The 22,672-nt window shown below is 46.9% G+C and overlaps 1 protein-coding gene across 6 annotated transcripts in view; it reads right to left on the bottom strand.

Annotated features, from left to right (window-relative positions):
* The window catches only part of TGFBRAP1 (transforming growth factor beta receptor associated protein 1), a 63,530-nt gene that overhangs the window by 25,247 nt on the left and 15,611 nt on the right, over positions 1–22,672 (bottom strand). For 3 of the 6 annotated variants that reach the window (XM_047853976.1, XM_047853981.1, XM_047853980.1), the window contains exons 2-4: positions 17,782–18,483; positions 7,070–7,264; positions 4,576–4,730 (exon numbers count right to left, since the gene is read on the bottom strand). In XM_047853976.1, the coding sequence (XP_047709932.1) occupies positions 4,576–4,730; positions 7,070–7,264; positions 17,782–18,469 (1,038 nt within the window). In that variant the 5' untranslated portion in view covers positions 18,470–18,483. Of the gene's footprint in view, positions 1–4,575; positions 4,731–7,069; positions 7,265–17,781; positions 18,484–18,561; positions 20,449–22,672 lie in introns of those variants that run through there. The other 3 variants (XM_047853977.1, XM_047853978.1, XM_047853982.1) reach the window with 3 other exon arrangements.

Below are 22,672 nucleotides of genomic sequence, written 5' to 3'. Positions count from 1 at the left end.
AGGCTCCAGGCTCTGAGCTGTCAGCACAGAGCCCGATGCGGGGCTCGAACTCACGGACCGTGAGATCATGACCTGAGCCGAAGTCGGACGCTTAACCGACCGAGCCACCCAGGCGCCCCAACATTTTGTCTCTTAAAGAGACATACTCGAAGAGTTTCAGGTGAAATAGAAAAAACAAAAACAAAAAACACAAGTATCAGGAGTTCAACCTTAATTATGAATACTATCCATAGCACACAACACAAATCAAGAGAACTTTCTGGGGGCGCCTGGGTGGCGCAGTCGGTTAAGCATCCGACTTCAGCCAGGTCACGATCTCGCGGTCCGGGAGTTCGAGCCCCGCATCAGGCTCTGATGGCTCAGAGCCTGGAGCCTGTTTCCGATTCTGTGTCTCCCTCTCTCTCTGCCCCTCCCCCATTCATGCTCTGTCTCTCTCTGTCCCAAAAATAAATAAACGTTGAAAAAAAAATTAAAAAAAAAAAAGAGAACTTTCTGGCACAAGCCTTCGTCCATAATATAAGGTCTCCTTACTGCTGCTTTCTTTATGACGTCTTAAACTTTACTATAATTTAAACATGGCTTTCTTTTTCCTTTTTAATTTTTTTAATGTTTATTTTTGAGAGACAGAGCACAAGTGGGGGAGGGGCAGAGAGTGAGGGGACACACGGATCCAAAGCTCACCGCAGGCTCTGAGCTGTCCGCACAGAACCGGACACGGGACTCGAACCACCAACCGTGAGATCATGACCTCAGCCAAAGTTGGACACTTAACCAACTGAGCCACCCAGGCACCCCTAAACCTGACTTTCTTAAAGATCTAAACTCTTGCCCTTCGGGATCTCTAGAAGCACTCTTCTTTTAATCCCGGTCCCAGAGTTAAACTTCTTGATAAATCCCTCCCTAGTTCAGAAGTCAGTGACACAAAACTGACATGCTATTTTTTTTTATTTATTTTTTTAAATGAGAGAGAGAGAGAGAGAGAGAGAGAGAGCGAGCAGGGGAGGGGCAGAGATGGAGAGAGAATCTTACTGTCGAGTATGGACGTGCACCCCAGTAATGGACACGAGCATAAATACTAAGTCAGGCAAAGGAGAAAGCAGAGGTGTGTGAAAGCACGCAGGGTGAAGCACTGTTTTAGGGGGCCAGCGCTGATGCAACCAGATTGGTGTCACACACGAAACCATCTCAGCTGTCCTGCCTCCCGTCTTTGGACAGCGGTGTGGATTACTTCTAAATCGTTTCGAGAATTAAAAATGTTTTGAAATGCCTCACTGAGTGTTTGCATGCTGAAGGGCTCAAGAGCTGTTGGCTCCCTTGCCCCCTCTACCCTTTCAGGCAGAATGCTGGTTCATGGAAGTGGGTCGGGCCAGACCACGGGCGCTTCAAGGGTGCGGATGAGGGGCACCTGCGTGGCTCAGTCGGTTAAGCATCTGACTCTTAGTTTCAGCTCAGGTCATGATCCCAGGCTCGTGGGATCAAGCCCCACGTAGGGCTCTGCACTGAACGTGAAGCCTGCTTGGGATTCTCTCTCCCTCTGTCTCTCTGCCCACTGCCCCCTACTCACACATGTGCTCTCTTTAAAAGGGGAAGAAAAAAAAAGTGTGGATGAGGTGCCCACTGGAGCACTCTGGGCAAAGGAGTCTGTATTTCAAAAAGATCATTCCCACAGTGGCATGGAGTATGGACCAAACACACACACACACACACACACACACACACAAAGGAGGCAGTTAAAATAATTCAGACAAAATAGGAGAAGGGTCTGCATGTCAGCAGTAGCAACAGACAATGGGGAATATGGGGTGAATTCGAGATCATTCTGAAGGTGTATTTCCAGGTCTGGATATACAAGGTTGCAGCAACCAGGAGACAGCAGGGAGCATGTTAGAAAGGAAAAAACTCCAAATGAGAAACTAAGATGACACTCGGATGACACCCGAGCAAGACGATGACTAATATGAGCCAAATATCGACTGGACATCGCTACTTGGTGAAAGGAGAGGCGAGGGAGAAAATATCACACAAAGAACACTGCACCTTTCCATAAGAAAATACTGCACACTTAACGTGTGCACATGTGTGTATGCAAAGAGGGGGCACCCCGATGTGTGGCCCACCTAGACACCCAACATGTCCACTGGGGCAGCTCACGGGGCCGAGAGCAAGCAGGGCAGGGGCAGGCCTCAGAGTCTCCGGAGGTCTGATCCTGACCCTTCTTAGCCCGGCCACCCCACCAGGAGCTGATGCACAGGCTGCAGAGGCAAGTATACTCAGCACAGCACCAGTCCTGAACTGAAGAGCTCTCTTCTTTTTGCCTCTGCTGCCCCCTGCTGAACACTAGGAGATTGGTCTCACTTTCAAAAATCAGGAACACAGGGAAGGAAACCATCAACAAAATCAAAAGGCAACTGACGGAATGGGAGAAGATATTAAGTTAGTATCCAAAATCTGTAAAGAACTGATCACACTCAACACGCAAAAAACCAAATAATCCAGTGAAGAAATGGGCAGAAGACATGAACAGACACTTTTCCAAAGAAGACATGCACATGGCCAATAGGCACATGAAAAGAGGCTAAGCGTCATTCATCATCAGGGAAATATAAATCAAAACCACAATGTCACCTCCCACCTGTCAGAATGGCTAAAATGAACAACTCAGGAAACAACAGATATTGGCGAGGGTGTGTAGAAAGGGGAGCCTCCCCCTTTTTTGGTAAACTATGAAGCTGTTTATTTATTTTTTCATTTTGAGATAGAGAGAGTGGAGGAGGGGCAGAGAGAGAGAGAGGGAGAGAGAGAATCCCAGGCAGGCTCCACACTGTCGGCACAGAGCCCAATGTGGGGCTCAAACACACTGTGAGATCATGACCTGAGCCGAGATCAAAAGCCAGACACTTAACCGGCTGAGCCACCCACGTGCCCCAAAAGGGAGCCCTTTGGCACTGTTGGTTGGAATGCAAACTGGTGCAGCCACTCTGGAAAACAGTATGGAAGTTCCTCAAAAAATTAAAAAGAGAACTACCCTACAACCCAGTAATTGCACGAGTAGGTATTTATCCAAAGGAGTGTTATCAACAATCATCAAATTATGGAAAGAGCCCAAATGTCCATCAACTGATGAATGGATAAAGAATTTAGTATATGTATACTATGGAATATTACTTGGTGGTCAAAAACAATGAAATCTTGCCATTTACAACAAAGTGGATGAAACTAGAATGTATTATCCTAAGCGAAATAAGTCAGTCAGAGAGAGACAAATATACGATTCCACTCATATGTGGATTGTAAGAAACAAAACAGATGAACATATGGGAAGGGAAGGGAAGGAAAAGATAAAAACAGAGAAGGAGGCAAACCATAAGAGACTCTTAAATATAAGAGAACAAACTGAGAGGGCTGATGGATGGCCTCAATGGGTGATGGGCATTTAAGGAGGGCACCTGTTGGGATGAGCACTGGGTGTTATATGTAAGCGATGAATCACTAAATTCTATATATGTTAACTAACTTGGACTGAAATTTTAAAAAGTCGGGAATAAAGAGGGAAGGTTCATCAATCTTTCAACATAGAAAAGACAGCCTCTTCACTTTGGTGAGCACAGCATAACATTTAGAGAAGCTGAATCCCTATGCTGTACACCTAAAAGTAACATAGCATTATATGTCCACTATACGCAAAAAAAAAAAAAAAAAAAAAAGCTCTCTTTCATACCCATAACCATAAATTACACGTCTGGTCTTCTTTCATTTGACAGCATAAAGCAATTGAGGCCAGAAGGCATTACTTCACTCCACAACAATCACTTAGTCATGTGGAAATCTGACTGCTGGGTAACCATCAAGGGATCATGATTAAGTCATGAGAACTTTTCATGATCAGTTTCCATATTCAATGAAGCACACCCACACCCTACCATGTTTCACTATTTTCAAATATGTAGAGTAATGTGAACTAACTAACGACTGACCGAGAAGCAATTTTTAGGGAACCTGATTCCACTGGATGTAAGAATACCTTATGATCCTTGGATTGGTTTTATTTATCATACCAACCACATTAAAGCTGGTGCCTCAAGGGCATTAAAAGTGTCCTTGTATGGAAATTAACCAGATGGATTTCTGCAGTCTTAGGTAGTTTAAGAGCATGGCTCACAAAGCTTTTCCTATAGTTTAGATAAATCTAAACTTTTAAAATTGAACCCCATCCCAACAAACACAAATTCTAAATTAGGAGACAAATGAAGCTGACGTCGTTACCCTTTATGAGAACTATCCCCCGACCCCTCTCTGAAGGCCCACAGAAGAAGAAAGTTGACTAGAAACACAACGTGTTATATACGTCAGACACAGGAATTACTCGGCCTCTGTTAGCAGTGAGACCTTGGTCCAGCTGTCCGACTGCAACTTGCCTCCATATCTGTATGATGTGAACGGGCTGAGGAAGTAAACTAACAGATACGAAAGCAATCTTGCGGTGCATCGGGAGGGCCGACGTACGTTAATGAAATCTGAGTGTTTCTTAACCGGTGGCTTGGAGGCATGCTTTCTTGTAACCAGCTAATTACAAACCTGAAATTTTTCTTTTGGAATGTTCCTCCGGGCTCCTTTGGCTAAAACCAAAGCCTCTTCCACTCGACGGCTTGCTAGAAGATCCTGTATTTGCTTTTCCAGGGGTAACGGAACCAAGATGTAAACTCCTTTACTTGTGGCGACAATCACTCTTCCTGGGAAAAAAATCAACAAGTGTTGGAAAGAGAAAGAACACACGCTCTTCCCAATAGGATCGTTACCGATCTGATGACTGATTTCATCACAGTTCTCTCAACACAGAATCCCTTCAGAAATTATCAATTACAGTGCTTCTCTTTTCTTCTTCACATACTGCCAATGGTCAGAAAAAGGGGGGGGGGGGGGGAGAGACACGAATACCACATTTCCAAAGTACGAGACAGGCTTTTTTGCCGTTTATTCAAAAGTGTGGGTAAATGTAAAATCAGTTGAGTAGATACATAACAGAAAGCCCAAAGAAGCTGTACAGATCAATTATGGCAAATGATCAGTGAAGATTATGATATACTACCCCTAAAATGTTTTTTAAGAATTCTTTTCTTTCCATGATAGTTTATAGGAAACTAAAATTATACGACACAACATTCTGAACCGTACTTCATACTCACCTCCCACCCTAATACGCCCAGGTCTTGGCGTGACCTCAATCATTTCCTTGCAGCCCCGTGAGTTCACCTGACCTGTGGCCAACCCCATCACCCATCGCCCTCGTTTTACTTGGGAGACCCGGTGCAGACAGTCCACAAAGCTAGAGCTGCAAAGCAAGTTGCGCTCCGGCTCCGAAGCCTTGAGTTCCGCTCCCGTCTGGAGATGCTCTTGAAGCAAACCATCACCTGTCCGCAGCAAGCAACAGAACGATCTTCTCTTCCTGTCTGAAGGATGACTGGGTATCAGCCAACCCTTCTCTGATCCTCCGCTTTTCTCTCCCGGGAACCCACTGTTCCATTCTGGCCCCACTGCCTGAAGGCCTCATCTTTCCTTGCCTGGATTACTGTCACATCTTCCTAAGTCTTTCCACTCTGTTCTCTTGTCCAGGTTACTTGCCTTCTATATCACGGCCGAAGTAACGTTTCTCATACTCAGAGGAGATGCTGTCCCTTCTCTGCACTGGGGTCCCCTTTCCCAAGGAGTCTCCCCTTGGTTGCACCTACGGTGGGTTATGTCGGCAGCCTCTATGTGCCTGTGACCCCGTGCCCGCCTCTGCCACTCGATGTACACGGCACCGTGATATTGTTACGAAACACGCACTCCTGATGCATGTGTCAGGGCCCCCGACTGGATATGCCATGCTTAATGTGGGGGCCGAGAGTCTTAGTAAGTTTATATCCCCAGCATCCAGAACAGGAAGGGCGATATTTGGTGAGCTAACACCCTTAAGTGGCACATGTAACATACAAATCTAGATCAGTTCCTGGTTTGAAGAAAATATCATACAAGGCATTCATAGGACGACTGGGGAAATCTGAACATGGCTCACTTTCTAAGGTGTGAAAAGGGCTTTGTGGTTACATGGGGAAATACCTTAATTCTTAGGAGATTGCACACTGAAGTATTTCGGATTAAATGGCATGATGTCTTTTACTTATTTTTAAGTAGCTCAGCAAAATGTTTAGAAGTGTTGAGTCTAGGTCAATGGTACATGGTGCCTCACTTTGTTTTTCTTTCAACTTTTCAGTACATTTAAAAATGTTCATAATAGGGGCGCCTGGGTGGCTCAGTCGGTTAAGCGGCCGACTTCGGTTCAGGTCATGATCTCGCGGTCCGTGGGTTCGAGCCCCGTGTCGGGTTCTGTGCTGACAGCTCAGAGCCTGGAGCCTGTTTCAGATTCTGTGTCTCCCTCTCTCTGACCCTCCCCTGTTCATGCTCTGTCTCTCCCTGTCTCAAAAATAAATAAAACGTTAAAAAAAATTTTTTTAAAAATGTTCATAATGAAATTTAGGAAAAGTAAAATAAATCCTTCGCCCAGCTCACGGCTGCACACGAGGGGAGGTCCCTCCCGACTGCCCGGGTCTGCCCCAGCCTGGTGTCATGCCAGGCCTCCTCACGCGTGATGTACTCCAGTGACACTGAATTGCCTGCATGTCCTGAAGCCCAGGGCTCCCTCTCAGCAGGCACCTTTCTCTCTACCTGAAGGTTCTTTCACACCAAATCTGCTCGGCTGACTCCTACTCATCTTCAGAGGTTTGGCTCAAATACCATCTCCTCCAGGAGGCCCTCCCTGATTATTTCCAGGAAACAATTCCTCCTCTGCTCTCCCAATTGGCCTTGCTTTGTGTTTATCAAGCTCTTAAACTGCCGCAGCTATTTGTTCAGATATCTGTCTCCCTTTAACCTCGGGGCCCCTGGAGCACAGAGACTGCACCACCGTCACCTGTGCATCTTCCAAACTTACCATGAGGCCCGGCTCCGATGGACCCTTAATAACGTTTACTGTAGAAATGTCACAAGAGGGTTGATAACGAAATTCCATTATGATTTCTGTGTAAAGTGGTACCTTCAAAATCCTGGAGAATGTGGCCCTCCTTAAAGGGCAGGGTCTGCTTTTGCTGCTGGTCCAACATGCTGTGCACGGTGATGAATTCGTTATCCAGAGCTATGACATACGGGAAGCAGATGGCTGCCCCAATCACGTTCTCCGACCAGTGCACGGGGGCTCGCTGAGATATACCGGCAACCGTGGCAAACATGCCTACAAAAATAGGAAGGGTCAGTCGGGCCCCCAAATAAGTACAGCATTTTTTTCTGTCCGTAGACGTGTCTGGACGCAGAATGCACACCACCCCCTCCTTCGTTATGTTTCAGGAGAGGAAGGATGATGTCCTACGCTGCAGGTGTGAAAACCCCTACATGGCTTCATTTTTGTGTAGAAAACCACCTCCCCCTGAATGTCTACCTTGTATTTACTTCTAACTTAAAATGAACTTAGGGGCGCCTGGGTGGCTCAGTCGGTTGAGCACCTGACTCTTGATTTCGGCTCAGGTCATGATCCCAGGGTGGTGGGACTGAGCCCCGTGTTGGGCTCTGTGCTGAGCGTGGAGGCTGCTTGAGATTCTCTCTCTCTCCCTCTGTTCCTCTCCCCCTGCTTAAGCTCTCTTTCTCTCTCTTTAAAATACAATTTTAAAAAATGAACTTGAAAAAAGTTTACATATACCCACACAAAGGTATATAAAGCACATGTCGTCACCTGTGGGGAAAAAGTTACCTCCAAACAATTTAAGCAGCTTCACAACTCTCTCTCATATCCAGTCTTCCAACTGGCTTGCATCTCTAAGTTACAGCTCTTCCTTGTCAAATGAATACTGAACACTGTCACTCAGATATTTATTGAGCTCCTACTATGTGCCAGGCGCTCCACAAGGTGTCCCATAAGGAGCGGGCCCTGCTCAGAGCTGAAGGCTACTACTAGACATACATACTCTACAATGCAGGGAGAGAACCAGATTTGCACTTCGAGACAGACTGCTGTTAAGTGTTTATAAGTTCCACGTCAAATGACTGCTTATCTGTCTTGTACATAAAGCACCAAACTAGCCATTTCTAAATGAGCTACACATATACAGTCCACAGATACTGGGTTTACCAAAATTAATACATTCACGAAGGAAAGTCAATTCATTTTAACTTGGTTTTCAAATGAGTTGACATAAAACACCTTTAAAATAGCATGCTGGTGCCTGCAAATCGTCAGCTGCTACTGCAAACGACAAATGATTTCTACTATACAGGATGGAGAGAGGGCAGGGGAGACACAGGAAGAGATCTGGAGACAGCTTTAAGATTAAGGACAAGGGGAAATATCTCAACTATACCATATGAGCAAAGTTCCTAAACCCATGAAATCGTCAACTCACCTAAATTTTCTGTAGTTACAAAGACTGAAACATACTGCAGCCAACCAAGTACAGACATAGCTCTGTTCCTCTAAATTAGGCGGTTCCTGAAAATGGGTATCACGCAGGACCCACAGGGGTGTATGCGCCCTGCTCTCAACGGACACACGCTGAGGCCCTCCATGAAGAACGACACTGCTCTGAACACTGCTGGGCCCTGCTTAACATGCTACTTATGGGCTCTGGGCAAGTGGTAGCAAGAACCGAAACTCTGACAAGAGGATAGAACACTGGGGCGCCTGGGTAGCTCAGTGGGTTGAGTGTCCAACTTTGGCTCAGGTCAGGCTCTTGCAGTTCATGGGTTCAAGCCCCATACTGGGCTCGCTGCTGTCAGTGGAGGGCCTGCTTTGGATCCTCTGTCCCCCTCTCTTTGCCCCTGCCCCACCTGCACTCTCTCTCTCAAAAAAGAAATATTAAAAAATTATTTTTTTTAAAAAGAGGATAACACACTAAGCCTACTGTGTGTGTGTTATGTGTCCCACAAAGGAGTTACAACTGCCTAAGGTAAACCATTCTGACCTTACATATTTCCTTTTGACCCTTCAAAGTCTCCAAAGATCATTTTGAAAAAGACTAACTCAGGGCACCTGGGTGGCTCAGCCGGTTGAGCGTGCGACTCTTGGTTTCAGCTCAGGTCATAGTCTCACGGTTTGTGAGTTCGAGCCCCACATCAGGCTCTGCACGGACAGCGTGGAGCCTGCTTGGGATTCTCTTTCTCCCTCTCTCTATCTCTTCCACTCCCCCTCACACTCTCACTCTCTCTCTTTCTCTCTCTCTCAAAAATAAATAAAATAAACATTAAAAAAAAAGAAAAAGACTAAACACAGAAAGAGAGGCTATAAATTAGTAATTCACAAAATACAAAAAATACAAATGGCTGATAAATTCATAAAGAGATTCTCATATTCATTAATAACCAGGGGCACAAATTTAAATGAAAAAAAAAAAAGCAGTCAAAAAACAACTTTTATCCATCAGATTGGCCAAAGGTTACAGACTGATGACACCAGTATCGCTATAGGGAAAACACACTGTGGAGAATAATTTGGCATTATCTACCAAAACTGAATATACACTTACACTTTGTTTTATTGAAAAATTTTTTTTAATTATTTTTCTTTATTTTTGAGAGACAGAGAGAGACAGAGCTCAAGTGGGGGAGGGGCAGAGAGAGGGGGAGACACAGAATCCGAAACAGGCTCCAGGCTCTGAGCTGTCTGCATAGAGCCCGATGTGGGGCCCGAACTTGTGAACTGTGAGATCATGACCTGAGCTGAAGTTGGACACTCAACCGACTGAGCCACCCAGGCGCCCCTGAGTATACACTTACACTTTAATTGATTCTACTTTTAAATCTAGCGCCAATTAGTAAGTACCAAGATGGTCACTGCAATGTTTTTAGTAACAGCATAAAATTGAGTATATAACACATTAAAAGAATACGTGGCTCTCGCTGAGTGCATCACGCACAGAGAAGAAAGCTCGCCTATTAACTGTGGATATGAAAAAAGGGCAAACACCAAGTAGCGATTTCAATTCAGCGAACTCTTACTACATGGAGCACAGAGATAGCTACCAAGTGATAGACCAGCGTTTCAAGGATTCACAAGTGGTGAAGGGGTACAGGGAAATTCGTAAAATAAAAATTACCACACAGGAGATAAAGACCAGGGCACAGAAAGGTGTAAAAAGCTTTCTGAGTGCTGACAGAGTTCAAGTGTAGACAGAGCCCAGCGATCAAACAGCAGCCTGCACCAGGAAGGTGACTGGGACAGGGGGCAGCAGTGGGGGAGGGCATGTGTCGCCAGAACAGGGTGAAGAACCCTGTCGGAAAGTCAAGTCGGGGTTGGAATGGGACGTGCGGGCTGTAGTCAGGCTGAGCAGTAAAGCGGTAAGTAACAAAACGTGTTTGTCACACGTCAGAGGTGCTTCGGAAGGCCAGCCTGGCAGGAGTGGGGACGGGGGCTGTGTGCAAGGAGCGGGACCCAGGGGAGGCCAGGCAGCTGCCCACCACCAGGAAGGAGGCCTCGGTCAGCCCAGCACTGGGGCAAAACGGAGGGGGAAGTGACTTCCAGAGCTGAATCAGGGAACCTGGCATCTGACTCAGTGGGAACAAGACAGAAGGTGAGTCAAGGGCCACCATGCGGCTGTTGGCCTCGGGATTAACACGACCACGTGGAGTCTAAAATGAAACAGAGATTAGGATGCGGGTAGGAGGCGATGTTTGCACTTCACGAACTCAAGGTCACAGACTTCTGGGAGAGGGGAGCCTGGGGTTCCAGCGGTTTCTCGGGCGATAGCAGCATGCTTCCTGAAGGGGAACAAATTGGTGCACTGAGCACACCCAAAGCCACAGCGGAATACAGGAGGACAGGACAGAAACCAGAAAACGTCTCTGCAGAGCGCAACCAAGGGCTGGCTGCTCCTGAGGCTGGTGAGGCCCCTTTGATCTCAGCTCTTTCCAAAGCAGGTAAGAAGTCAGGAGTTCAGTGGAGACACGGAAAACTCCACCGAGAAAACTCAGAGCTAGAAGGCGGAACCGGTCAGTAAGAGCCGTCTGCTACTGTCCCAGAGGTAGACGAACTTGGGACCGAAGGCACGGGGTTTGGCGTTTCCAGTGTTTTACAGTAACAGAGAGGACATAATTACGGTCTGAACTGGCCCACCAGCTGCATCGCCCAAGTATTCAGCCAGCATTAAAAAATGCTGGAGAGACACCCGAGGTGCAGAGCTCTGGGAAGCATGAAGAATCTGGAATGAGGACTTAGCTTTGGAGGAGGAAATTCAGTTAGCACTATCCTGACTTTTCGGTGTGTTGAGAGCCAGCCAGCTGAAAAGAACCCGAGGGCACAGGTGCTGGCACGCCACTCACCCAGGCACTTGGCCAACGTAACCCCCCAGAGGGACCAGCATACAGCGAGCCTGAGGATGCTGCGAAACTTCCCGTCAAGTAACCGTGTTCTGAACAGCACACTCTCGTGGGAACGTGGACAGCAAGACGTGGTCCAGCCTCATCTTGGCATTAAATCCGGGTGACTGCATTTCCCGCTTATGGCTGGGTATCGCCCGACCTAGGAAGTATGCAGCGCAGAGGCCCTGACATGAATGTTCTCGAAATGAAAAGGACAGAAACCAGGGGCCAAGAACAAAGGCTTCTACACACCCAAAAAGCAGAAGACATCACTAGAATAAAAGAGCAGAGCAAGAACTGGCAATTGAGGGGCCCAGGTCAAACAGCATAAGGTGCCACAAAACCACGTAGGAACAGAAGGCACTGTTATTAACACACACTAATTAATTATACACTTGCTAAGCAGGTGACAAATTCTACTGTCTCTATATTGTCAGAGTCAAGTGCAAATGTAACAAATGTGTAAATTGTACATCTTTTTTTTTTTTTAATTTTTTTTTTCAACGTTTTATTTTATTTTTGGGACAGAGAGAGACAGAGCATGAACGGGGGAGGGGCACAGAGAGAGGGAGACACAGAATCAGAAACAGGCTCCAGGCTCTGAGCCATCAGCCCAGAGCCCAACGCGGGCTCGAACTCACAGACCGCGAGATCGTGACCTGGCTGAAGTCGGACGCTTAACCGACTGCGCCACCCAGGCGCCCCCGTACATCTTTTTTAAAAAAAGCATTATTTTCAACTTGTGCACCCTTTAAATGTCAGAGGACCCCCTTCTCTGAGCTGGGAGCGGGGAGGGGGCCACACGGAGTCAGGAGTAGCTAAACCGTCTGCATTTTCCAAGAAGGATTAGCAGAATACAGAGTTGAAAGTGACGGTGCTCAATCACAGTATGAAAATTTCAACCAGGTATTGCTGAAAATGGGAAGATGTAAGCTAACACAAAAAGGGAAGAGTGGTTTCTCAGGACACGGGGGGTGAGCACATACCGTCTTCAGGGAGAAACGACAGCAAAATGAAAATATATAGCTTTCACATGTTGAAAGGTGCATTTGTAGTCATTACACTCATTTATTTGAACTCAGTTTCTGAAGTCGCGTAACGATGGTGTGATGGCTATGCCGTATACAGAAGCTGTATACAGGTAACGTATGAAAGCACTTACAAGTGACACTAGTCAACTGTTTTCACTATAAAGCCTTTATAACGGAAACAGTCAGCTACTGGTTTATAAGCAGGCAAGCACACTGACAGAACAAAACAGAAAATCCAGAGACAGGCCCAGGGGCATAGATTGAGAGTGCATTAAAGGCAGCTGCCTAAATCAGTGATAGAAGGTGGGTTCTGCCATCAGTTTGTGGACATAACAGACAGTCATACAGAAAAAGGTAAAATTGAATCCATTCCTTAGACTCTGCCTATAAAAAAAAAAAAGGAAGCCATAAAAGTACTGGCAGAAAACATGGGTAAATCTGTCCATAACCGGAAGAGAAGGAAACCTCTAACAATGACTCAAAATTGCTTGGATTGGTGGTTCAGTGGTAGAGTTCTCGTCTAATTATGACTCAAAACCAAGAAGCAATAAAGTGAAAAACAAGGTTAATACATTTGATTATATAGAAATGTTGAAGAAAAGCTTTTATGTAGCAAAACCTGTAAACAAATATTTGAAACATACACCAGACAAGTTGGTATCTAAATAGGTAAAGAACACAAAATAAATGGGGAGAGAAAAGAACAGATAATTCCCATCAAAAGAAATGCAAATGACTCTTAAATGTATGAAAAATGTTCACTCTTGCTCCTAATAGGAGAAATGCAATTAACTACATTGAGATCCCATTTCTTATGTCCAGACTGGGAAAAACACAAAAGTCTGACAATATACTCCACTCTGTTGGCAGAGCTGAGGGGAAACAGGCATCGTCATATGTTGCTGGGGAGAACAGAAAATGGGACGATCTTTTAAAAAAAAATTTTTTTAATGTTTATTTATTTTTGAGAGAGACAGAGACAGAATGTGAGTGGGTTAGAGGCAGAGAGAGAGGGAGACACAGAATCTGAAGCAGGCTCCAGGCTCCAAGCTGTCAGCACAGAGCCCGACGTGGGGCTTGAACTCACGAGCTGTGAGATCATGACCTGAGCTGAAGTCGGACGCTCAACCAACTGAGACACCCAGGCGCCCTAGAAAATGGGACAATCTCTAATCAAAGGAATATGGCGATACCTAGCAAAAGTCACATGCATATCTACTTTGACTCAATGATCCTACTTATAGAAGGCATTCCCATAGATCCATCAGGAAAATACAAAAAGATAAGTCCTTATTAATACCATAAAACTGGCAAAAACCCATATACCCCAATAGGGGATTTAAAACAACCATGGTGCCCCCACACGACTAAGGAGCGTGCAACTGTGAAATGAGGAATATTTCTGTGTTATAGGGCAAAAGGATCTCCAAAATACATTAAAATAAAACAAAAAAGCCAAGAAGGAGGGAGATGCAAAAGTTTACACATCTGTTTGTATTTTCCCCTTAAAAATGAAAGGATAAACCCTAAAAATAAAAGTTACCTACGGGAGAAGAAGAGAGTAAGTGAAGGGGACAGGATAGCAGCTCTCATCCACCTGAGCTGGAACCTTATAAATATTTACATGTAAAAATATAAAATAAAATAAAGCAATTCCTAAATATCCAAAGTAAAATAAAACAAATTAATTGAACTGTATATGCAGGTGGTGGCATAACCACACAGAGGGGAACTCTTCCAAGGGACTTTAGAACACAGCAATGTGACTGCACATTCCTGACAGGTTATATATGCCCTACCCTGAGGACAAAAAGAACTATAACAATCAAATTTTTTCCAGCCATTACACTATGGGAACAATGGTGTCAGTGCTGTCATTCTGTTGTGTGTCCTGTGAGATAAATCAAAGGAACAGCCATGTCGGGGTAGGGGTTTACTAAGATTTTTGGTGTGGTTGAAAGGAGATACAAGAATAGAGACAGATGAGGTCAATGCCCTTGCAGCCCTGAAGTGGTTCTATCAACAGGATTTCAGAATGGACTTTACCATTAAAAAAATGCATCCTTCTAACCCTGTCCACTGAAGAGACCTCAAAACAATGCACAACAAGCAGCTCTAGCACCCAGACTGTGGTCTCTAAACATCAGGGGTCCTTAGAGAAATGGCTGAAACCAGATCTAGGGCAGAAAATGCACAAAATGAACCTGGAACACCTTGTCACACCAGAAGGCAAGGAAGACATCAAAGTTCTAGGGTCATGTGAAGGGGGCTCAGCAGTCAACCTGGATAAACCCTCACCAAGCACAAATAGACTGAAACGTACCATATGGGTCGGAATCCATGAAGCGTAATGATACTTTTTAAAGTGTCATTCTGGATGAGAAGGGATCACCTTCTTGTTCTGCCTGTCTTACACAATGTACCTGGGAGCGACCAAATACAAGAAGTTTTTCCTCACTGAGGCAATCTAGTTAAGGTATGAAGGAGGAATGGGCAGAAACAGAATGTTGCCATTTAGCAACCGCCCCCGCCCCCGCCATGATTTAAGGATCTACATCTCACTCATCAATAGCTACTGACATCATGGAGAGAAAAAAAGAAACTACACAACCGTATGGAAGTCCTACCGCGAAGGCTTTTCTCTCCCCAAAACAAGCGATAAAAAACACTTGAATCTGATAAAACCTGTCATCCTAATTACAGGCTGGCAGGAAACATGAAGGTCAGCCTGACATAGTAAACAATATAAGGGGTTACAATCATCAGAATGCAGGCCGTGGGATGCTATAGGTGAAATGATCCAACCTCTTCAACGAAAAATTAAGGAAAAATCAAAAGGGAAGGGGAGGGGACCTTAAGAGGACTCACAGACCAAGAGAAGCTTAACACATCAGTCAACTGCAGTATACTGGCCTCATGCAGAGTCTGATTCAATCAAGCTGAAAAATAAACATATACTTAAAACATAAATTCATGTAGATAGGTATTTACATGTTTCTCTGCATATTTGTAACCAACAGGAGAAATATGGCATGACTTGACATTTGATGATATTAAGGAATTACTGTTAAAAATTTTTAGATATGTAATGGTGTTGTGGCTTTCTTTTTTTAAATTTTTTTAATGTTTGTTTATTTTTGAGACAGACAGAGTGTGAACAGGGGAGGGGCACAGAGAGAGGAAGACACAGAACCCAAAGCAGAACAGAGCCCAACACGGAGCTCAAACTCATGAACTGTGAGTGAGATTATGACCTGATCATGTCCTGAAGTTGGACGCTTAACCAATTAAACCACCCAGGTGCCCCTCTTTTTTCCTTTTTTTAAATTTTTTTTAATGTTTATTTATTTTTGAAAGAGAGAGAGAGAGACAGAGCATGAGTGGGGGAGGGGCAGAGAGAGAGGGAGTCACAGAATCTGAAGCAGGCTCCAGGCTCTGAGCTGTCAGCACAGAGCCCGACGCGGGACTCAAACTCACGGACCGCGAGATCATGACCTGAGCCGAAGTCGGATGCTCAACCTACTGGGCCACCAGGCGCCCCTCTTTTTTCCTTTTTTAAGTGACTTAGAACTACATACTGAAAGGTTTATAGGTAAAGTGCTATGATGCCCAGGATGCTAGGATAATCGAGCAGAGGAAACGGTCAGGTGCATAAATCAAACAACTAGCAAGGAACAACTAACAGCTGAAGCTGAATGGGTACATTTGAGTTCATTATAATATTCTCTTTACTATATATATTTATGTAGGCTTTCCATAATACAATTTTTTTCATTAAAATTGAAATTTTTGTTAAAGAAGAAGGTGGTTGGGATAAAGAATTTTTTCCCAGAAAGTAAAAATTTGAGCTATCAAGTCATGAAAAGCCATGGAGGAACCTTAAATGCATACTACTAAGCGAAAGAAACCAATGTGGAAAGGTAACATGCTGTATGACACTCTGGAAAGATCAGTGGTTGCCAGAGGCTGGGGGTGAGGGGATGGACAGGTGCAGTACAGACAATTTTAAAGACAATGAACATACTCCGCATGGCACCATAAAGATGGCTCCATTTGCCCAAACCAATAGAATGTACAACTCCAAGAGTGAACCCCAATGTAAACGTGGACTTTGGGTGATGTTAATGTATCAGTGTAGATTCATCCATTATCGTAAGTATACCACTCTGGAGGGGGATGTGGATAGTGCAGGAGGATGTGCACGTATGGGGGCAGTGGGCATATGGGAACTCTGTACTCTCTGTTCAGTCTTGCTGTGAACCCCAAATTTCCTTAAAAAATAAAATCCGTTGGGGTGCCTGGGTGGCTCAGTCGGCTAAGCGTCCGACTTTGGCTCAGGTCGTGATCTCACGGTTCGTGGGTTCGAGCCCCGTGTCGGGCTCTGTGCTGACAGCTTAGAACCTGGAGCCTGCTTCGGATTCTGTGTCTCCCTCTCTCTCTGCACCTCCCCCACTCGCACTCTCTCTGTGTCTGTCTCTCAAAAATGAATAAATATTAAAAAAAAGTTTTTTTTTAATAAAAAATTAAAAAAAATAAAATCTGTTTAAAAACGTAAAAATCAGCCAGTGTACGCTCACTAGCTCATGACCTCAACTTTTGTTGTTACCGGAAAATATGTTTGTGCCCATCACCCTGAAATGAGACATCTACACCCAAACTATGGTTAGCGAGTACCAGCGGTCAGGGGACCCGCCCTCTCCAGCACCTGTATGTCCCAGACGCACACTAATGCTGAAATGAGCCATCCACGGCAGAAAGAAAGTACAAGCCACCCATGCCATTAACCGTTCTGAGTCTTAATTTCGATTAGGCAGCACAGAGAATTAGCAAGGCCATACAACAGAGCCCTTTCCAGGAGCTAGCTACAAGAAACTGTGGTGGAATCAAACTACAGTCGATAAAATTGGGGACAGAGCACTGAGGTTTTCGCATTTGAAAATGCCTCCGAGCGAGCTCAACTCCTCTTTATAAAGGAAAGTAAAAACAATCCACTGACAAAGCCACACACGTGAGAAAATCGTGTAAGGCAGGCTTACAGACTCTCATTTGGTAGTTATTTACTTTGAGGGATTTTCTCCCTGGAGCCACCTGCAGGCTCCTCTTTGGCACGAAATAAGGCTGGCTTTCCTTTATGACGGGCCTCCGTTTATTCCATTAACCCTCCATTCACAAAACAATCTAAGGAAGCTGTAGTAAATGCTGGTTACGCGGTTCTGTTTGTATCTTGCCACATATCCTCAGTGTTGCAAACACCCTTTACGAGTGTAGTATCTATCGTCACAGCTAACCGCTCCCTCTCGGATCTCCACAAGGGCTCACGGAGATACGGCACAGGGAACGGACAGACGGGAGGTGAAGGTTGGCGGGGGCTCACCCAGTCCTCCGGGGCCTGCCAGGAGGAACTCCTGTCTCCCGATCCTCTTGACGATGGGTCGCTTCTCGTCGCTGCAGTAAGGAAACAGGTCCTGGGCGACGCCCGTGTTGTAGTTCAGGATGATGTACTGGGTGGTCAGAGCCAGGCACAGGAAGTGGCCATCCACAGCCACGGCCAGGGGCTGCTCCGGCGTCGACACCTCCCTGACGATCTGAACCCGGTCCTCGTACACCAGGAACACCTGGATGGTCCTGCGCTTGACCGAGATGATGCAGACTTCCACGCAGAACGGGTCTCCGCTCACAGGGTTCTCGTTCAAGGCCAATGCCACGGCCCCTTTGATGCGAGCCCCCGAGGGGACAGGCTCCAGGGTCATCATGTTGACCAGGGTGATGGAGTTGTCACAGAGCACCAGCAGCCTGTTGAGGGCCGAGGCCGCTCGCAGCTCACTCACTGGCTTCCTGAAGCCCAGGTGCCGGTGCAGCTGCTTGGTGGCAGAGAACGTGGCCGTCCCTGCAGGCTGCGCCCTCTCCTCCAGCAGGAAGTGGTAGACGATGCAGTCACTGGTGCCCACGTACAGGTTCTTGCCACAGCACTCCACGCATTCGATGTGCCCCTGCTCCTTGTCACCTACCAGCAGCTCCCGCTCCACGGCAGAGACCAACGTGAAGGCCTTGGTGCTCATCATGTCTGCTGGCCGACCTGCGGGGAGAGGGAAGGGAAGGTTAATTCAGGGTAATGAACAATAAGCAGAACCATGGCAGGTCACAGGGAATGTACCTGATTCCTCAGTTACAACCTCAGTGAAAGGAAACCATTCGACACTGGTAAGAAACAGTGCAGAGAAGAAAAGCTCTCCTTCCTGGTCTCCTTCCACCAGGCAAATGGGAGACCCCAGCAGGAGAGCACACGCGTGTGCTCCTAATTGAGGCCATCCTGCCCATTCTCAACCCAGCTGGGATTTACACGGAGTTTCCTCATTGTTCTTGGGAGATGAACCTGCAGGCGGAAGACAAGCACACGTATTCACCCGGAGACAACACGACAGAAATGTTTTCGAAAAAGGCAAAAATGATCCTCATTAATCTTCCCCTGAGCTGCTCTGGCCCCTTTTTAGCATTTAAGGGAATGGTGGGACGCAACTATGCCATGTGGTTAAATCCTGCCCCTCGGATCTTGTCAGAAACACGGAGGCAGGGACCACACCTTGAACTCCTCTGGGTTCTTCCCAGCACCCTCTCTGGCTCCCCGAGGAAACGTGTTCATGCGGAGTGGTAAAGACGTGCCTCAAATCTCCGTGTCTGGCAGGTAAGGAGGGGGGATACCTAGTAGGTTTGTGAGAAGTCACTTGTCAGTTCACAGATGACTCCCCCTGCACGACAGACTGCCCCGACCTCTCATCCCTGCCTTCCTACTTCCTCCTCTCGAGAGGACTCTGGTTTCACGCGCCACAAAGCTAGAGGCAGCAGAAATGAGCGAGATGGCCTTTCCCTGATCTCTCGGCCAGTAGGAAGGCAACTCACACAGGGTCCCCGATCTGCTCAAGCAGGAGGGAGAAATCTAGTTCCAAAGCGACGTACAGTCAGTCAGGAGAGGCTGGGTGGACTTTTCCATCACTCCAGGCTGCCCAGAAGTAGGGCTGCCTCCAGACAGACTAAATTCCTTAATCCTTTGAGGCGTTCTAGCCAAGGCTGGAAGACCTCTGGAAACTATTCGAGAAAGAATGGAGAATGCTATGATTTCTCATACCCCCCCCCCGTCTACAGGGGCGGCAACAGCTGCACTCCGGTCCCTTTCCTTGAGTCAGTAAAATCCCCAGGGAGGAGGGTATCTCAGGTCTGGGGATGAGGTGTTTCCACTGGACACCATCAGAGTTATCTTCCTGTCCCCTACTAGCTATGTGACCTTGGGAAAGTCACTCGGCTTCTCCAGGCCTCAGTTTCCTCTTTTGTAAAACGAACGTAATAATGGCACCTACTCCATACAGTATTTTGAGGTTTAAGGAAGTCAGCTCACACGAAATACTTCCTGTCTGGCACATGGCAAGTACTCGATAAAAGACTGTGATCTAATCTTTAATACATCCCTCTCAGAGCCCCAGCCTACGTTCAGTTTTTATTTCCCAAGCCGGGCACCAAGAAATGAAATAATGCTGTCTTCTGCCCTTAGCTACGTGTAACCTGTGTCCATCTCCTCTGAAGGATAGACTGAAACATAAGCCGGACACTCACTCCACACACAACCTCCTCCAGCCCAGGCAGTTTCATACTCGTTTACGCAAGCTCATCCTCGCAGAGACTATGGAAAAGAGGCAAGAAAGTAAAGCAGGAGGCTCAGAAGGCACCACAGAGAAGGAATCGTGTCCATCTATCTGGGGCTGAGGGAACTCACAGGGTCCCAGGGCCAGTCCAGGGTTGAGGGAAAAGTAGGCTTCAGTCTCTGACACCAACAGTTTTTCAACACTACCATCCATTTGTCGTGACCGAAAAGAACCACGAAACTAAACCCAGGCGATAATTTTTTTTCCCATTTCAACACCAATGAATGGTAAGTCTGTGAAAGCTAAGTATTATGGAACACTTCTGCCTTCACTGACTCATTAATAAAGACTACCCTTTAAAATGGCAAGATACGGGCGCCTGGGGGGCTCAGCAGGTTAAGCGCCCCACTTCGGCTCAGGTCATCACTCAGCAGGTTAAGGCCCCACTTCGGCCCCGTCATGATCTCACGGTTCGTGGGTTCAAGCCCCGTGTCAGGTTCTGCGCTGACAGCTCGGAGCCTGGCGCTTGCTTTGGATTCTGTGTCTCCCTCGCTCTCTGCCCCCCCCCCACCCGCTCCCACGCTGTCTCTATCTCTCAAAAGTAAACATATAAATAAATAAATAAATAAATAAATAAATAAATAAATAAATAAATAAATGGCAAGATAGAGCGATTCTACTGTTTAAACTGTGAATTGTATCTTTCCCTTTGCAGAAGGAATGGGAAACAGGCCTCGGGCACTCAGAAGCAAGTTCCTTGATGTAACTCTTTGAAGGTGTAGTGTCCATACATAATCCTAGCCTGTCTTCACTTCGCACAAGGGATAAACTAAACACATCTGCAGTGAAGAATACAGGAAAACAAACACACACTTCGTATTTAGTCCAACTACTGGGTGGGCAGAGAAGGAGGCAGGGGAGAGGCAGAGCTGTAAGAAAAGCATCTGGTTTATTACAAAGTCATGGTTTTACAGTACTGAAGAAATGCAATAGTGTTTCACTACCTGGTAACTACAGCTCCTCAAGTCTGGCTAAAGTTCCCTACAACAGGCCTTTAAAAAGCAAGTGTAGTTTCTAAGAAGCAGGAGACTGATGTCAGCATCATGGTGGCTAAGATGTTCCTCCTTTTAGCCCCCTTTGTTCAGTAACAAATTAGTCGTCTGTGCACAAAGGCCCCTTGGTGGGTGTTGGGATCTAGCGCCACCCACTAAGGACCCAGGGAAGTCTCACCCACTTGCGCATCCAGCAACAGGCAGCCAGAACCCAGCACGGGCTGCGGAATCAGTGGCGCCACCAAACCCACCGAGGCCCCCCTCGCTGTGACCAGGGAGAAACCTGCAGAATGCCCACCCGGGCGGATCGGCACACGAAAGAGAATGTGCAGAGGGCCAGCCTTCCCAAGGGGAGATTCCAGCAGGCCGCAGGAGCAAGCCGAACACTAAACAGTCTGAGCTCGGTCACAGCAGAGGCAGCCTCTAAGAGAAACTTTCCCAGGGCTGCGCCCCGCCACGGAATCAGGGGGCTGATCTATCGGGTGGGGGCAACCTCTGCCTCGGAGGGGGGCGGACAGTGGTGCATGAGTGCCCGGCTCCCCCAGCTGTGTGAGATGCGGCTCACCATTGCTCTCCAGCAGGACCAATAGTACTGAGGCTGGATGTCCATGACTGGGGGGAGGAAGGCGAAGAGGAGAGAGGCGGATGGGAATTTCAAAGGGCGTTAATGGTATCGTGTGCAGCAGGAAGTCCAGCGGGGCCCTGTGGGAGTGCCACGTCCGGGGATCTCACTAGTGTGTCTCCAGGCGCCCCCCCCCCCCCCATGCCTGCGCACTTGACCCACACCTCCTCCCACCGAGCAGCGGCTCTGTGCGTGCCTCCACATGCAGCACCAGGGAGAGCTCAGTAGACAGAGCCGCTCAGACGGACCACAGGGCTGCCTGTGGGCCAGGGAGAAACCACAAGCGAGCTACAGTGCCACCTTTGGGGAAAACGAAGGAGAAGTTTCCAGTAGCCGGCAGGTGGGACTGTAAGAACCAAAGACACAAAAGCTTAAGAGTCCCGCCACAAGAGGGAGCAGGAAGAGCAGGGCGGAAATCTACGCACACACGGAGAGGAAACCCACTTAACACTGCCATCTATGGTGCACAGAATGCCCCATCTCCAGGCAACTCGCACAGATTTAAGAAGCTGTCCACTGCCACAAATGTCAACGCAGCAAGGCCAAGCGACAGCGAACGTGACAAACCAGGAAAACACGCCATGACGGAATAACCACCCCCCAAACTGAGTTCAAAGGCACGAAATTTGTGAGCCAGCTGATAAAAAATTCAAAGTAGCTGCTCTGAAGACACTCAGTGAGCTACAAAGGAAACTCAGGAAGACAATTCAATGAAACTTTGGGAAAACATAGGATCAAAATGAGATTTTTACCAGAGAAGGAAATCATTAAAAAAGAACCCAACAGAAACTCTGCTGCTGAAGAGCTCAGTGAGTAAAATGAAAAATGCAATGGGTGGGCGGGGGTGATGTGCCTGGGTGGTTCAGTCGGTTGAGCATCTGACTCTCGGCTCAGGTCATGATCCCAGGGTCGTAGGATTAAGCCCTGCAACTGGCCGAGCTGAGCTTGGACCCTGCT

The sequence above is a fragment of the Prionailurus viverrinus genome, chromosome A3 (genome assembly GCF_022837055.1).
Source record: "Prionailurus viverrinus isolate Anna chromosome A3, UM_Priviv_1.0, whole genome shotgun sequence".
NCBI classification, from domain to species: domain Eukaryota; kingdom Metazoa; phylum Chordata; class Mammalia; order Carnivora; family Felidae; genus Prionailurus; species Prionailurus viverrinus.
This window is presented reverse-complemented; position numbering and strand designations above follow the sequence as displayed.